Source organism: Periplaneta americana, chromosome 14 (assembly GCF_040183065.1).
Source record: "Periplaneta americana isolate PAMFEO1 chromosome 14, P.americana_PAMFEO1_priV1, whole genome shotgun sequence".
Classification (NCBI taxonomy): Eukaryota; Metazoa; Arthropoda; class Insecta; order Blattodea; family Blattidae; genus Periplaneta; species Periplaneta americana.
In genome coordinates this window covers 109,119,410-109,138,682 of record NC_091130.1, presented here as the reverse complement: position 1 = coordinate 109,138,682, position 19,273 = coordinate 109,119,410, and the positions used below count along the sequence as shown (strand labels likewise).

The following is a 19,273-nucleotide window of genomic DNA, read 5'->3' as shown; positions in this document are numbered from 1 at the left end:
CCCTCTCTGTTATCCTGAACTTTCCTAATGGCATATTCTAGAGCGAAGCTAAAATGTAAAGGTGATAGTGCATATCCTTGCTTTAGCCCGCAGTGAATTGGAAAAGCATCAGACAGAAGCTGGCCTATACAGACTCTACTGTAAGTTTCATTGAGACACATTTTAATTAATCGATCTAGTTTCTTGGGAATACTAAATTTAATAAGAATGTTATATAGAAATTATAGTACCAATAAAAAAGCACTGAAATGAACTAATAATAAAAAAGACGAAGTTTTTGTAATGTGGATGTTTTCATTCATCAGCCATGACTATGATAGTCACATCACACTCAGAAATGCTGACAACTTCCTGCACTAAAAATCATCATTACAAACTCCTTTCGCAGACCACCGAGACAGAGGACCTTCATGTCTTTTACTATGACATCGAAGGGATTCCAGTTCAGGTGTGAGCAATTCTATCTTGTGTACTAGAATACGTCGAAAAATTAAAAAAAAAAAAAAAAAATCGACCATGTAATATGGTCTATATGTTTCTTATCTACCTCCTCATCTAACCCACTCTAATCTTGTTTGAATCCTCGACCTCCCATCACTTAGCTATTACCTCAACTAAACCATCCTAACCTTGCCACAGTTCACACCTCCTGTCACTTATCTATCTTCTCATCTAACCCACTCTAACCTTGTCACAATCCTCGACCTCCTTCACTTAGCTATTTCCTCAGCTAAACCATTCTAACCTTGCCACAGTTCACGCCTCCTGTCACTTATCTATCTCCTCACCTAACCCACTCTAACCTTGTCACAATCCTCGACTTCCCATCTCTTTGCTATTGCCTCAGCTAAACCATTCTAACCTTGCCACAGTTCATCCCTCCTGTCACTTATACATCTCCTCATCTCACGCACTCTAACCTTGTCACAATCCTCGACCTCTCATCACTTAGCTATTGCCTCAGCTAAAACATTCTAACTTTGCCACAGCTCACGCTTCCTGTCACTTATCTCTCTCCTCATCTAACCCACACTCTAACCTTATCACAATCTTCGACCTCCTGTCACTTAGCTATTGCCTCAGCTAAACCATTTTAACCTTGCCACAGTTCACGTCTTCTATCACTTATCTATCGTCTTCTGTCACTTATCTATCTCCTCATCTAGCCCACTCTAACCTTGCCACAGTCCTCACCTCCTGTCACTTAACTATCCCCTCCTCTAACCCACTTTAACATTGCCACAGTTCACGCTTCCTGTCACTTATCTATCCCCTTATCTAATGCACTCTAACCTTGCCACAGTCTCGCCTCCTGTCACATATCTATGTACTCATCTAACCCACTCCAACCTTGTCATAGCCCTCTTCTCCTGTCACTTAGCTATCCTCCCATCTCACTCCTTCTAACCTTGTCACAGTTCTCGTCTCCTACCACTTAACTATCATCTCATCTATCCTATTCTAGTCTTGTCACAGTCCTCGATCTCCGATCATTTAGCTATCCTCTCTTATAACCCACTCTAATCTTGTTACAGTTCTCGACCTCTTGTCACTTAGCTATCAATCACTCAGAAGGTTTTTGGCCTCAATCACAATTTTTCTGCAAGCTTCTCTACCTTCTGCCATAGTCCTATTTCTTCCTATTCATTCCAGTGGATCACAATTTTTCTGCAAGCTTCTCTACCTTCCACCATAGTCCTATTTCTTCCTATTCATTCCAGTGGAACCTGGTAATCGACCTCTAGTCATTTAGTTATATCCCCTCACATAACCCATTGAAAATGAAAGTGTACTGCCTGTTAATTAGCTTGAAAGAATATGTAGAATCGCGTGCGAATCGCAAAACAATTATATCCACCATGGAAATAATAATAGTGCCATTCATACTATTATTTCAAAATTTCCGCCTACATTTTATTTATTTTACTTGGTTTTATTTAACGACGCTGTATCAACTACTGGATTATTTAGCGTCGATGGAATTGGTGACAGTGAGATGGTATTTCGTGAGATGGGGCCGAGGATTCGATACAGATTACCTGACATTCGCCTTAAGGTTGGGGAAAACATAGAAAAAAGCCCAACCAGGTAATTAGCCTATGCGGGAATCGAACCCATGCCAGAGCATAATTCTAGATCAGTGGGCAAACATGCTACTCCCTGAGCTATGTTGGTGGTTTCCACCTACATTAGAGTGAAAGTGTGAAAGTTTCATAATGTCACAATAAATGGTATGACTTAGCAAACAGATGAAGGTGTACAAACAGTGTAATAATGCAATCCACAGTGTGCTCATTGAGCCAAAGCTTGTTTAAAAACATTTGAACATGAAAAAGAAATAACTGCCAAAATATTCAAAACAGTTTATAAAGATGCAACAGAAAAACCAGACTTCGTGTGACTTTGAAACTGACCTATACAGTAAGTGAATAGTAGTCATATAGACCTAATTCTGAATTCTACATATTATATTGATGGCTAAGAAATGATACCTCGTATCTGTAAATTTGCAGGTGAACCAAACAACTGTTAAAAAAATTTTTTTTTTCTCAAAAAAACAAGCTTTTTATATATGTTTCTGCTTAGTAAGTTCTTCTACTTGGGTACAAAATATTAGTTAACTGCCCAATTTTGTGAATATAATAATAATGTAGTTAATTTAAATAATAGTGTAGTTAACTAAATGAGCATTTTTGGAGATACGAGATATCACTTCTTAGCCATCAATATGCTTCATTAATATGGACAAACATATTGTAACTGGAAGAAAAAAATTATTCAGAAAATAATGGAATCAAATTACAAATTACAAGATTTTCCAGTTAATTATTGAGAGCGCCACTATTAGGTCAGTTGTCAACATTAATCATTAAATAATAAATTTATTTCGGAAAACGTATTATGTGTCTTTCACGTGTTAAATTCGGCCGATTTGGCCAATAATGGCCGATAGCAGGCTGAAACATGTTAAGGAGGTAATGTAAAATTTAACACGTGAAAGACACATAATACGTTTTTCGAAGTGATGAAGTATTAAAAGTTGTATAATCAAGATGTATAATAAATTTATTTACAGACAATTCTTCCTGACATGGAGCAACGCACAAATTTATTATATTGTATAATTAGAAAATGTGTCTGCACAAGGTATTTTTCAATGCTTGATAAATGTCCTTAACAAATTGGGTATCGATTAAAAAAAAGTTCTATTGCCATTGTATGTGATGGGGTAGCTGTGATGTTAGGTGTGAAGAAAGGAATAGTATTGATTAAGAAACAGTACCCCATGTTTGTTTTGGAATTGTGCTAACCATAGACCTGAGCTCTCTGTTAAACATGTTGTGAAAAAAGATTTCTCATCTCAGATGAATCAGTTTAACTCTTTTCTTGACAAACTATGTTGTTTATATCATCAGTCACCCGAAAAAGCCAGAGAACTGGGAAAGGTATCTCAAGATTTAGAAACGCAAATCTTCAAAACTGGAAGAATTTTAAGTATACACTGGATAACTTATAGTTTTAGAAGTATTTCTGTGGTTTGGGAAGACTATAAGGCACTTGTTATGATCCATTTCACAGCAGCAAAAGACGAAGTAAACTAGGATAGGTGTGAAACAACAATGCATGAAGACATGTTGAACAAAATTAGATTTACTGATTTTGTTTTGTATCTTGGAATGATGTGTGATTCCCTCCAAAAATTGTCAGAGCTCAGTGATTAATTCCAAGTAATTTATATTATACTTTATAGAGCTCATACCTATCTAGGCAAATTCAGCTGTTTAAGATAGGAAATAAAATAATGGACCTAACTATTGCCATGCTCTAAGAGCAGCTAAACATTTAAACTTTCTGGATTTACTCTGGCAAAAAGGATTAAAAATCTATCAACAAATGTGAATCATTCACTCTCTTGATGCCAAGAGTTTTAAGACAGCCCGCTGAAATGTGGAACAGAAAATCACTTGCTGTCTAAAGAAGAGACTTAACTGCCAGAATAGACAAAAGTACTATATCCATAATGTTGGCCAGGTAATCTTGCCACTTTTGGTGAGACTGAACTGGAGTGGTTATGTAAAAACAGAATAATAACAGAAATACAGGTGCTAAGAGATTATTGTCAATTCCTGATATCGGTATAGAAAAAAAAATGCCTGTTGCACTATTGGCACTAATGATCATTATAAATTGCATTCCTGTTTCTACTCCTGAATGTGAACATGACTTCTCCCAAATTAACCTAGCTCTCACACCATTAAAAGCTTTTCTATAATTGAAGACCACGAGTACATTACATTTATCAAGCCAGTTAGTTTTCCTTTATGTTTTTTTCAATCTTTGCCATAACACCATTTTCTGATATCTTGAAAAAAGCATCTGGCAACAGACACGAAGAGCAAAGCAATGAGAACGCGAAAACGGCAGCAACAGTATGATTTGCCCAATTTGAAAATCACTGTAACATAATATACGGCATGAATTTTATTTTTTTTCTCTCCAAGCTTTCACTGCATAATGGGATAGGATGATAGGGTACCAGTAAACTTTTTGTAGAAAAAAAAAGCTGAGAAAAATAATACCAACCATTCATATTATAATACTGTGGCACTGTTGTTTTACGTTAAAAAAATGTTGATATCTGTGTATGTGCATGCAGGTGTGGCCTAATTCGTGACTGATGATGAACTCAACTACTGAAACAATTTTTTTTTATAGTTATTAAAAATGTGTCTAAATTATAAACTTTAACATTACAAAAAAAAATTAATTTTCCATTATCTGTTTGCAGTTAAGTCACCAACATTTAGAAATTTTCTCATTCCATTTCCATGGAGAAAACAGTACCGAAGTGTGTACCATACATTTCAATCGTAATTCTAGTAATCTCGGGTAAAGAAATTTGGTTCTTTATGTAGAGCAAGGTAACAGCAATGAAACAGCTGAAACAACTCGCTTCACGTAACAACTGTATTGACTCCACCTTAATTATTTCACTAAAGTGAATATATAGATTTATATATATATATATATAGATTTATTTATTTATTTAACCTGGTAGAGATAAGGCCGTCAAGCCTTCTCTGCCCCTCTACCAGGGGATTACAACTATAACATGAACAATAAGATTACAATTAATATTAAATTTACAATTACAATTACAATAAAAATTAAAGTACGACAAGAATACCTGATTAATGAAAGCTAGACATTTTATCATAGAAGCTAAGAACAAAGAATATTTTTGTATTTACTAAATTACAAATTAAACCTACAATAACAAAATTCTATAGTGATGAAATTACCGGATATTGAGATATTTTGTGGTAGAGTAAAAGAACTATTTACAAGAAACCATGTCTGAACGAGTCTCAATTACTGACCAAGTGCCTAGTAAGTTTGCGTTTGAATTGAATTTTATTTCGACAGTCCCTGATGCTAGCAGGTAACGAATTCCAGAGTCTTGGCAGGGCTATTGTGAAAGAGGATGAGTATGAGGAGGTGCGATGGGATGGTATTGTTAGTATTGTTTCATGGCGAGAGCGTGTGTTCAGATTGTGGTGGGAAGAAAGGTAAGTGAAGCGAGACGACAGGTACGAAGGAATAGAAGAGTTCAAGATTTCGAAGAGAAAGAGAAGTGAATGTAAATTTCTTTTCTTATCTAGTTTAAGCCAACCTATTGCTTCCAGGGATGGGGTAATATGATCATATTTACGAACATTGCTTACAAAACGTACACACAAATTATGAGCACGTTGAAGTTTCATTTTGTTGTCGCTGGAAAGGTCAGTCAGTAAAATGTCAGCATAGTCAAAATAGGGAAATACAAGGGTCTGCACAAGGGACTTTTTTAAGCAAGAGGGAAGATGAATAATGCAATATAATAATGCAACTGAGCATTTTTCTCTCTTGATGGAAATGCAAGAATTTCTAAATGTTGAACAGAGTTCTTTTTTTTATTTTCTTTCTTTTTTTTACACGGGTACATATTAAAGAATAGGCTATCATCTAAATTATTTTACATATAATTATTTTATAAAAATAAAATTGTACACACATACCAATGACCATAGTCCATAAACTGCCTAATAAGTGTATGCGGCTGTACAGTTCCATATGTATCAACCTCTGGCATATTCATATCATCAACAAAATACACCATTAGCTTGCTTCCTGGTGGACCATAATTTCTTCCAGCCTTTTTCTCTAATGGCTTTTCAAGTACTTTCTGTAACATCTCTGATGTAGTGTAAAAGTTGAATGGAACATTAGTTATGATGTACGTCTCTTGTAAGGAAAGTAGTTTCTCAGCTACAAGCACACTTTTTCCAGAACCTGCTGCTCCTACTAACATTACAGGAAGCTTCTTGGCCATCAACAGATCCATGAAGTATCGGAGACATGTTGTATCCGATGTCGGCACTAGGGCGGCCTAAAAATAAATACCAGTACTTTGGAATAAATGTTCATTATAAAATACATTTTGTAGCAAATCAGTTGTATAAGATGAATTTTTAAATTTAGATTCATGTAATATTAATACGTACCGGTAGTTTATTTTTTAACAATATACTATGTAATGCTTTCTTAATTTTAACTATCAATTGTTGCCTATAGAGTGCTTAAATATAAACAAATGCTACTGCTACTACTGCAGCTGCTGCCACCATCACCACCTCTGCCACTGCCACAACATACAGTAACAGGCCGCCGACAGGATTTATGGGCCCCTGTGCAATATTGTGCTCGGGCCCCGTTGAAAAAAAAAAGTTAAGAAATGCCAAGTTACCAATTATTCTGACCATAATAATTATTTGCAAAATAAATAAAAGATAACCCCATATACAGATACGAATCTAAAAATATAACTTTTGTTACAATGAAAACTTTTAGCAAAACTTCGCATTAGCACAATATATTATATTCATCACGCTTTAAGTAGGGCCTACATAGTACGTTTCGTGACGAAACTTTCGTCTTTTCCTTGTCGTTTGTTTCGTTTCGTTTTCATAAAACACTATTCTTAAACAGTTGTAATGTCTGACTTGCAGGCCAACATCAACAAACAACTCTCCTTGACTTCATTAATGCAAAATCATCAATTATATCGTAAAAATTTAAAGACCTAGCAAGATCGCTCTCCTGACTAAGGAGGCTTAGTTACTCAGTCTTTCTTGGCACATTGTTACTCTGAATACATTTTTATTTGCTTCATTTTGTTTGAAGTTGGTGTGAAATTGAGCGTTGCTAGTGAAGGTGCAGAAAATAAACCAATCAAGCCCGTCTGTTCAGATTGCCAAAAATGAAGACAGTTCATGCTTAGAAGTGAATACAGATGGTTGTGGCTGTTTGGAAAAAAAATCTGATAGCAGTAGTATTGAATCAGAACAAGCAAACAATAGTAAAAATGATTTGTTAATATGTGCAAGTGAAACAAATTTACACACACCAGTTCCTAACTCTGAGTCATGGCAAGTAACATGCGACCTTGGAAAACTAAAAGGTGGCAGATAAATTGTGTCATTGAATGTGTTCGAAAAAGTACCCCCAACCTGCCTAATAACTTTCTAAGTAACGGAACAAGAGCCTTTACAGTATTATTTTCAAAACTCAAGAATGGAGAATGTGTTCCCAGAGACTGGCTAGTGTGGAGTGAAACAAATCTGTCACTGTACTTTTTTCCCTGATTTGTTTCACTCCACACTAGCCAGTCTTTGGAAACACATTCTCCATTCTTGAGTTTTGAAAATATTGTAATACTGTTTTTGGAAAGACTCTTGTTTTCGACACACATTCAATAACACAATTTGTCTGCTACTTTTTAGTTTTCCAAGGTCGCTCAATTTCACACCAATTTTTCTGTCTCTCTTTGCGCTTCTCAGCTCCCGACTTACGCTTCTACTTGTCCATTGTCCACTGGTAACACTAATGAACAGAATTTACTAGAAAAACGACAACGAAAAGACGAAAGTTTCGTCACGAAACGTACTATGTAGGCCCTACTGAAAAGGAAACGTGATCCTGCGGCTTGGGTTTTGGAGAGTCCACTAGCGGTGGGCCGGCAGGGGTTGGTAATTAAGAGGACAAGCCAATTGAACGTGTTCGGTACAAGCGACGGGAATATATTTCAGGCAAATCCCGGAGGCCTCAAGTGTCGTGTCGATGATTGTTAATGTGGGAAACCGATATTCTATTATATAAAAGTTAAACATTTACATAATGAAGTGGTAATTTGTATTAATTCTACTATTGTTGGTTAATTAATTTAATTAGATTAACAATGGAAACAATGAACAGAAATAAAAGCAGGGTCAAAATAGATTCAGAACTGTCAGATTCCTTTGAAATAAATAAAGGATTGAGGCAAGGGGATCCACTGGCCTGCCTTCTTTTTAATATAGCCCTAGAGAAGGTAGTGAGATCAACTGGAATACAAAGAGGGAATACATTATTTTATAAATCAGCACAAATTCTAGCATTTGCTGATATTGTCATCATTAGTCGAAACCAGAAAATTTTATGTGAACATTTCTGAAATTTGAATGAAGCGGCACAGACGATGGGAATGGTAGTGAATATCCACAAAACCAAATATATGTTCACGGGGCAAGCAATATTACGAGGAGGAGAATCCCTTTCAGTACAAGAATATGAGTTTGAACAAGTCACGCTGTTTAAATACTTAGGATCAATTGTGACGGCAGATAATAGTGTGGATGCAGAAATTAAAGCAAGGGTATTAGCTGCAAATAGAAGCTATTATGGAATGGCAAGACTATTTAGGTCTAGAATTCTCCAAAGGTCAACAAAGCTCCAACTATATAAAACTCTAATAAAACCAGTATTATTATATGGAGCAGAAACATGGACCATGGCGAAAGCAGAAGAAATTCTCTTAGATCTTTTGAAAGAAAGATGCATGTAGAATATTCGGTCCAGTAAATGACAGAGGTGTGTGGCGAAAGAGATACAATAGCGAAATAGACAGAATGTATGGTGAACATAACATAATCGCCGCCATAAAATCCTCGAGAATAAAATGTTTGGGGCATGTAATGAGGAATACGGAGAATAACATCCCAAAAAAGGTATTATTCAGTGAAACGTGGGGACACAGACGACCTGGACGACCCAAATTGAGATGGTTGGATGGTGTGACAGATGATTTGGCAAGAATGGGAATAAGAAATTGGAGAAGAAAAGTACAGGAGAGAGACGAATGGAGGAAGATTGTTGAAGAAGCCAAGGCCCACTTGGGGCTGTAGCGATGATGATGATTGTCGGTTAATTTGTCAGATTCATGTAACAAATGTTATTACAAAATTTTATAGTACCGGTATGTATCTGTGAATAATTATTTGTGATAATAAAAAGTAATCAGACTCACTTAATCTGACGGGCCCTTACTGCTCATGGGCCCATATGCACTTGCCCCCTTTGCCCCCCCCCTTCTTGGCGGCCCTGTACCATAACCACAATTGCCGCCACCACCACAACCACCACTACTAGTCACAAGAAACAAAAAAGTATAATACAAGTACAATATCATAATGCATCACACAAACACACGAAAATAAGAACACATACAAGATTGCATTTTCTTCAGGAAATAACAAATATAACGTTGCCTACAGAACAAAAAACACACTACAAAAACATCTCAACACACAAACAAGGCAAATCAAATACAACCTGACAGGTGTTTACAAATTAACCCTGCACTGCTCACGCCTACTGTTGTCTCTCAGTAACTCCCGCATTAGATTCTATCTAACAAACTTGATTTTTGCGTTTCTTAGCTTATATTTGCGTTAACAGACAATTATATTACCCACACAAAGAGATTTTATGTTATTGTATCTATGCTTGTAATGATGTACATGCAATAAATACAAAATTTTTTATGATTTTATCATCAATAGCACTGTTTTATAGTCCACACCTGTGGAGAAATGGTTAGTGCATCTGACTGCGTAATCAGGTGGCCCAGGTTCGAATCCCGGTCGCGGCAAGGTATCTGGTTGAGGTTTTTTCTGGGGTTTTCCCTCAACCCAGTATGAGCAAATGCTGGTTAATTATCAGTGCTGGACCCAGGACTCATTCCACTGGCATTATCACCTTCATTTCATTCAGGCACTAAATAACCTGAGATGTTGACACAGCGTCGTAAAATAACTCACTAAAAAAATTATAAACAAAATACACAAAACTGAAATCTGTGTTTGAAGTATTCTTATGAGAACACTTTTCGCCGAAACAAATAATATTTTCAAAATTCCAAATATTTATTCATAACTTAGTTTATGCTGTGAGTTCATATTATGTAACAGTTATATTTATTTATTTGATAATAAAAAGATCTGTTTTATAAACAAAATACACAAAAATGAAAATTGTATCCGAATTAGGAGTCCAAACCTTCTACGTGACAATTTTCATCTAAATCTTCATTTAATGACATCAATAGTTGTTCATCTGATATGATTTTATCTCTGTAAGAAATAAATTCTCGTATTGTTTGTTGTTTTATGAGAAAGAAAAATAAAACAATTGTTTGTTGTTTTATGAGAAAGAAAAATAAAACGAACTAAAATAAAATGCTTGGTACACACAGAAAAAAAAGAAAGACACCAATGATCAGTGATTCAGACGTGATAGATGCAAATAATAATAATCAATAACCAGCAATAAACTGAATTTCACGAAAGTCTAACACAATAACTCTCGTGTTAGATAATATCTAACTTGGTATGCTACTTTTAATAATAATACTGCCAACAAGCTGGAGCAACAGTTCCAGATATGCAACAATAATAAAATAATACCGGTAATAGAAAAATAAAAGTTGTTAGATCTTATCTAACAATGCAAGCAATTGCAGGTAACATGCAATAGTTGTAATGACTTCTGTATAAGACAAACTGCAAGATCGTTCAAACATGATGCACAGCCATAAAATCACACAATACTTCCACCTACGCAGAACACATCACCAACTCCAACCACAACTAGAGCAATATAAAAACAGACACTGAAATTCTACACAGAAAAGACAGAAACTAAACACATCAGAACAATACGAAATTTATAGGCATACAAAAACACATGCACAACACATCCTCAACACTGAACTGAATTTCAAAATGCATACCCCTTTCGACACAACAGTACCAATCATAAACATATCCCCACCCTATCTACACACCCCCCCATCAAGAAGAAACCAGAAGAAAGAGGAAAACCTTACTAACTATCTGGAGATGGCGTACAATCCGACCAAACTAATCATGAAGATAAAATACCACAACAGTTTCAATATTGACACAGAAAAGTTAAAAAGTGATTAATTAAAAAAAATGTAACACATCATTAATGAATTATCTTTGTCGTTACCTGAAGTGGTATATCGTAGTCCAGTTCATATGGATTAACCATATCATTCCATGGACAAAAGCGCTTGGTCTTGTGATCTATATAGTAGTTAAAAACAGTGCCTTGTGATGGAAATTTCACTGTTTTAAATTCATTTGTCCACCATTTCGTGAATTCTACTCGATAGTCCACCAGCTTAAATGCAAGAAAGATTTTGATATTAAAAATAAGGAATAAAAACACTACTACACAAGTTAAATTTATTTATTATTTCTTGGGAAGACCATAAAATTATATGATTGTTATAATATTTTCAAGTAGGACCTGCTGACGATGAAACAAAAATACATTACTATATTATGCTCACATTTTAACATCTATAGGTACACATTAATTATATTTAACATGAGAACATCTGCTAGTGTGTAACAATGATAATGCTTGTGGCTACAAAACAAGTGTTTATACTGAAGATAATGGAGTTCTATTACCGGTACCGTAGTATTCGCACCCCACGTATTTTGTGCACTCTAATTTTTTAAAGATTATTTTGGATTTTATTTTGCTCCGCATATTCTACACATCAACTTCAACATATTTATTAACTATAAATGTGTTACCTATTACGATATCATTAATTACATAGGCTAGTAGTGAATGGATTGTGGCAGGGGATAAAATACATTCATTACGATTTCAACAAATTTAATTATTGCTTAATGTCGATATGACAACTTTTCATTGTTACAAAATTGGAATAAAATATTGACACAAACTTCTCAATCATACTGGAATAAAACCTAGGTCAGGTCCTCCATTAAAAAATTCTCGAGTATCTCAAGCACCCAAATTTTTCAGCAGACAAAAAGGATAAAAACTGCGCACATTACGCGAGTAAATACGGTAACCCAGCTGTAGATATGTATAAAACAAGACAAATTGACAGATTCAAGAGTAAAAGATATTTTCAAGTACAACTTATGACACAAAAATGATTAATAATAGTATATTAAATTACAGTTAACAATGAAGACCTTACATAATTTCCATTACTCATAGTTTTACTGCAAGTAGATAAAGGCTCACATTTGATCTTCACAACACTTTAATGTCCAAAAATTATACAGATCGAGTAATTTTACTCTTCCATTTTCATTTAAAATTTGAGGAGATAGTTTCACTTGAATGTTTGGTATATATGATCATTAGGGAACGGATTTCTAGTTCCTTACCTACTTGGTTTGCTACATCCTAGACGTATGTTATTCAGATTTCTCTATGTTTCGTGTATGCAGGATCCCCCTGTTAAAATTCTGTAGAACCTTAAACACCTAAATGAATCATAAACTTCTATAAATGTCTAAAAACTGTTTGTGCCTGAAAAGCTCCTTTTCAATATTTTCCATATATTTCAAAGAGAAATACTGGTATTATCGCCGCGCTCTCATGGTTAACATTCAGCAGGTCTTTGAGTGGCCTCGTGGATAACATTCGGCAGGTCTTTGAAATTTAATTGTATTATTGTTTTCAATTTCTTGTGTAGCCGCTCCAATCACTCGCCTCAATTTCAATATTGCAACCAATAAGCTGCTTCCATTATTAAATGACACCTACTTGTCTAATCCACGTGGACTAAAACCGAGATTGCATTATCTTGTGCTGAGGACGAACATTACGGTACCTATGTGATTAAAAATTATTATTAAAGAGTTATTATTAAGAGTTAAGAATGTCAACGTACTCGTACATGATAAGCATGAGGCCGCGGTGATAATACTAAAATAGCAAAAAAAGAAAAACTATTTAAAATGTAAAAAAAAAAGTCTCTTATAGACAAACACTGGTCTGCAAGTTCGTTCCATATTGGTCTTAGAAGAGGAGAGAAAATCGGTTGCAATATCCTGACGTGAAAAATGTTATTTTGACAGTGGAGAAAGTATTTATGAAAGCACCTTCAAGTGTGTTGCTATTCAAGGGCATGCTATGAAATCTCCCTCTAACACAAGAGCCAGTGCTGACTAGATAGGTCATTTGGGTCGAAGCAGCGACAAAGTATGAAGTATGAAGTTTTCTCCAATAACTTCTTGTGACGTGAGAAGAAGTTTTTCCGTTTACAAGTGGCTGCTCAGGGATGATCAGAAGAAATTCACCATGGAGAATATAGAAAAACAAATGGGTATTGCTACAAACAATAGTAAAATTTTGTATTATACAAATTGTATTTTATAGTCAAATACAGTACCAGTATTGGAGAATATTTCAGAAAAAATGATGACTTCTTTGTACAAAAATTATTAATTGTTAATTTTATATAAGTTCCTAAAAGTCCTAAATTGGATTTTGTGAAGTCCTAACCCTTTCTTTCTAGCACCTAGAAATCAGTTCCCTAGTGATCATTATTACTTGCACAAACTATTGTACACAAGTATGAAACAACTAACCTGGTCTTGAAACATTGCTGATCCAAAAGCCCATACTGCAGCGAACACGAAATAGATTTCATACCATTCTTTAGGACAATCAGTTGGAACATTTGCAGGTGTTATAAGACAATCTAGTAAGTGACATAACATCTGGATGTGGCAGATCTCAGCTATGGGAGTAATTTTCTTGAATCTTACACGGCAAGCTTCCAGGCATGGTGGCACATATTTGTCGAACAAAATTGTAAGATTCGCCTTTTCTGATTGCTGCTCATGTCGATCAATCCAGCTAGTCACAAAACTAAAGAACACAACCCACTTACAGAAATGATGTAAATGTTTATAAAAACAATATTTACGAGTAAATATTCACCCTAATGAATTTTTTTCATGCTGAGATTACAATTATTTTTCTTTTACCATTCTGTCTAGTATTTACAAAATCTAAAGGATCTATTGAGTAGGAGAATGTCAACCATGTTCATGACGGTATTAAGATGGCCACTAAGATTCATAATGAAATTATGCAATAGAGATGTCACTCTTTAATAATACGACATAATAATGTAATGATACTAAAATCAGCACAAATATACACACACGAGTTTTACTTGACACATTTCATATATTTGTAATTACATTAGGTTTGTGTAATTGCATAATTTTTAGCAAGTGTTGTAAATAGGGTTCATAGGGTTATATCCCATTAAAACCTTAATCAAAATATTGCACTAAAACAATTATGTTGCCACCGGCGTGGCTCAGTTGGTTAAGGCGCTTGTCTGCCGGTCTGAAGTTGCGCTTCTCCCAACTGTAAGGTGAATGCAGGTAATCTATAGCGAATCCTAGGCCTCATTTCGCCAAATACCATCTCGCTATCACCAATCTCATCGACACTAAATAACCTAGTAGTTGATAAAGCATCGTTAAATAACCAACTTAAAAAGTACACAATTATGTTCTTGGCTGTTTTACATATAATATCTATACTAATAATAAATCTGTAGACGAAATTTTTCTGGTAATTTTCGATTTTCCAAAAATAGTTGGTCCAAACATATATAATTAACCACCCTGAAACCGAAAATTGCTTTTTTGAAATTTTTGTTTGTATGTCTGTCTGTCTGTCTGTCTATCTGTCTGTATGTATGTATGTATGTTTGTTACCTTTTCACGTGATAATGGCTGAACGGATTTCGATGAAAATTGGAATATAAATTAAGTTCGTCGTAACTTAGATTTTAGGCTATATGGCATTCAAAATACATTATTTAAAAGGGGGGGGTTATAAGGGGGCCTGAATTAAATAAATCGAAATATCTCGCTTATAATTGATTTTTGTGAAAAATGTTACATAACACAAATTTCTTTAAAAATCATTTCCGATAAGTTTTATTCTTTGAAAAATTTTGATAGGACTGATATTTAATGAGTTAAATGAGTTTTAAAATTAAAATAACTGCCATCTAAGGCGGTGTAATGAAATGAAGAACAAATGACTTCGTCTATAAGGGGCCTTGGTCAACAACAATCGAAAGCCATGAATCATAGCCTACAGAGAATGTTTCTGTGTTTGTATGAAGTAATATCGGAAGCTAAATTAACAGATTTGTGTAATTAATTATTATTTCACCATTGGAAAGTGTAGTTTCTCTATATGGACATAATGCTATAATGTTATTACAGTAACTTGTGAGTGAATTGAGGACAGGTAAGATTAAAATAGCTTCTTATGGACAGGAAACTTGATAGGCTATTCTGTATATTCGTTTCCTGTATTTCTTAAAATAATGTTTATCTCAGAGAATTAACGAACAACGAGAGTGTATTCATTTAGTATGCAGTAATAATATATTAGCTTAACATTCCACTATTTTATAATCCGAATTTTAACTATGCTCAATTGAATCGTGTTAAAATACATAAAATACATATGCATTAAATGCAATGCAAAAAAATTGGGCAATGAGCCAAGCAGATTATGTTGCGCTGTTGTAAAATAAAATTTGTTCCTCCTAAGATTCAAGAGCCCCTATAACAAATTAAAAACTTACTTATCGGAGTACATCCGTTATCAACACACTTTTTATATAATACAATATAATATAATATAATATAATATAATATAATATAATATAATATAATATAATATAATATAATATACCGGTAATATAATATAATATAATATAATATAATATAATATACCGGTAATATAATATAATATAATATAATATAATATAATATAATATAATATAATATAATATAATATAATATAATATAATATAAGTTATTTCAAGGCTTCAGAACCATAGTGGGCCAACCGCCATTTACTGAATACGTAGAAAACAAGGGTTAAAATTAAGTTATTACCATAATTCAATGGAAACACATAGCAAGTAAAATAAAGTATAACTTACACATTAAATCTAAATGATGTCACTGTTCATTAAACTATGGTTGCATGTAACAAAAATTAAGAAACATGTTAAAGGAATTGTCATTGCACCAAATGAGTGGTCTCTGGACCAAAATGATCGCATTTTAATTATTTAAATAAAATTTAAATTAAGTAACATATTAAACGATTTATCCTTCTATCAAACACGAATGTTCCCTGGGTCAATTATGTAATTACTTTATATTTATTTCTAACGGGTGTAGCGGAGCGCACGGGTACGGCTAGTACTAAATAATCTTGAAGTTAGAATTAACAATTTTAAATGAGATGTGGAATTGTATTAGTTTTTGGAAAAATTGGATTCAGTAAGCTCGCTCATTTTTTATGCAATCTATAATTGATGTGCTTAAATTTGAAATAGGCCTATTGTATTGGCTACAGTAATTATAATACATTCATGAACACTGTTGACCTTGCCCTACTTTGTAAACATTAGACATAAGAATAAAAGAAAAATTGAAATCTGTTAGCATTAGACAAAAGAGAGGATGAATTGTGAAGACTATACTGGGTGTTATTAAATGCATATTTTTATTTTATCTTACTTTATAAACGATCTCCTATGCTAACTGCTTTTTAATACATTTGAATATTTTATATATAGGCCTTTATATATATATATATATATATATATATATATATAAAGAACTGCATGTGGAAACTCATTTCCGTATCACTTTAATGCCAGAGTCAACTCATGATCATCAAATTTTGGATCCACTCTTAAAATAAAGTCATTTCAGTCTTTGAAGTTGGACACGCACAGGGATAATGAAAAGTCGGGACTGTACTGATACGAAACTAATGCGAAACATTGCATTTCAACTAGATTGGAACAGTTCATAAGCAGTTGTGTTACAATGTTCGTAACACTATTTTTAAGTATGTACTAAGCTTAAATTTACACAATATTGTAGTTAATGTCTATTATAAATTTTAAACAAAAAATCCCACCAAAATTAAATAAAAATAAATCTTTCATTGTAACATGACACATTGGCAGAGAGAAGATAAGCGTTTTAATTAATTTTATATTCTGTATCAGTTGCACAATTATATTAAATTACGAAACTCATAAATAACAGTGTGATACATACGGATTCCAACCCAAATCCTGGGGATTTATATAGAGGATACCAGCTCGTGACACAGTGGCAGGTGTTGCAGTGCGCAGAGAGAAAATCTCAAATATGAGACGCATCATCTTCGTTAATGCAATGCGTTCATTGCTTGCCAATGTAAGCACCTTATTGTCATCCATTACTGTGTTAAGAGATTCAATCCACATCGGATCAATATCTCCATCTAATAAAATCCACTTTGGTCCATCTCCTGTCATATTTGCTTGGTCACGGAACAGGATAGGTATCAGACCTGAAAATATTTATATTTATGACTCTTGCAAAGAGATGCATTTTCAGACATAGTTTTATAAGCGACACTTTAAATGAATAAATCACACATTTCAATAATGATAACTACTGTGACGCCAATGAAAATTACAATAATAGATATATTTGTTTCATTTCTTGAGGCAATAAAGTAGTATTTAAAAAAAAAGCATTGCCAAAAGTATTATGTATTAAGTACAACAATTGAGTAACTCCGTGGAAAAAGGTTGGATGTACCAAGTGTTATATCCAACCTTATTCCATGAAGGTACTCAATTCTTCAAACACATGAGAAAATATAACTAATTCTAAATAAATAATAGGAATTATATCGTCGGTTTACAAGCAAAACAGAATAAGTAAAAAATATACTTCTGAGAAAAAGACATTTAAAAATTCTTGACAAAACTGAATCCTCTAAATTTTATTTTTAGTAAGCTGTTTCTCTTTATGTGTACTTCATTTTCCAATTCTAAGTTCATACACATACATTACATACATTGTTCTTGTTGTTATATACCCCTTTTTCTTAGAGGCAATATTTTTTACTTATGGGGTTAGGTACAGCTTACAGCATAAAATTTTGGAAATATTCAATATTGTTTTCCTCTGTTACTGTATCTTGTACAATAACGAAAATTAGTATGTGTAAAACACTATCCTTCTGCTATATGAAAAATATATATATATATTTTTACGATTTAAAAAAAAAATATTTATTAACTCGGTTAAGAGAGAAGTTTTATATAATATTCTTATTGAATTTGGTATTCCCAAGAAACTAGTTCGATTAATTAAAATGTATCTTAGTGAAACTTACAGCAGAGTCCGTATAGGCCAGTTTCTATCTGATGCTTTTCCAATTCACTGCGGGCTAAAGCAGGGAGATGCACTATCACCTTTACTTTTTAACTTCGCTCTAGAATATGCCATTAGGAAAGTTCAGGATAATAGACAGGGTTTGGAGTTGAATGGATTACATCAGCTTCTTGTCTATGCGGATGACGTGAATATGCTAGGAGAAAATCCACAAACGATTAAGGAAAACGCGGAAATTCTTGTTGAAGCAAGTGAAGTGATAGGGTTGGAAGTAAATCCCAAAAAGACTAAGTATATGATAATGTCTAGTGACCAGAATATTGTACGAAATGGAACTATAAAAATTGGAGATTTATCTTTCGAAGAAGTGGAAAAATTCAAATATCTTGGAGCAACAGTAACAAATGTAAATGACACTCGGGACGAAATTAAACTCAGAATAAATATGGGAAATGCGTGTTATTATTCGGTTGAGAAGCTTTTGTCATCTAGTCTTCTGTAAAAAAATCTGAAAGTTAGAATTTATAAAACAGTTATATTACCGGCTGTTCTGTATGGTTGTGAAACTTGGACTCTCACTTTGAGAGAGGAACACAGGTTTAGGGTGTTTGATAATAAGGTTCTTAGGAAAATATTTGGGGCTAAGAGGGATGAAGTTACAGGAGAATGGAGAAAGTTACACAATGGAGAGCTTCACGCATTGTATTCTTCACCTGACATAATTAGGAACATAAAATCCAGACGTTTGAGATGGGCAGGACATGTAGCACGTATGGGCGAATCCAGAAATGCATATAGAGTGTTAGTTGGGA

General features: G+C 33.9%; 1 protein-coding gene across 1 annotated transcript in view; it reads right to left on the bottom strand.

Moving 5' to 3' along the window:
• LOC138713647 (dynein beta chain, ciliary-like) overlaps positions 1 to 19,273 on the bottom strand; it is a 206,356-nt gene that overhangs the window by 57,632 nt on the left and 129,451 nt on the right. Inside the window, exons 37-40 of the mRNA XM_069845903.1 lie at positions 17,349 to 17,625; positions 13,812 to 14,094; positions 11,392 to 11,565; positions 6,060 to 6,430 (exon numbers count right to left, since the gene is read on the bottom strand). Coding sequence (XP_069702004.1) covers positions 6,060 to 6,430; positions 11,392 to 11,565; positions 13,812 to 14,094; positions 17,349 to 17,625 — 1,105 coding nt within the window. The remainder of the gene's footprint in view (positions 1 to 6,059; positions 6,431 to 11,391; positions 11,566 to 13,811; positions 14,095 to 17,348; positions 17,626 to 19,273) is intronic.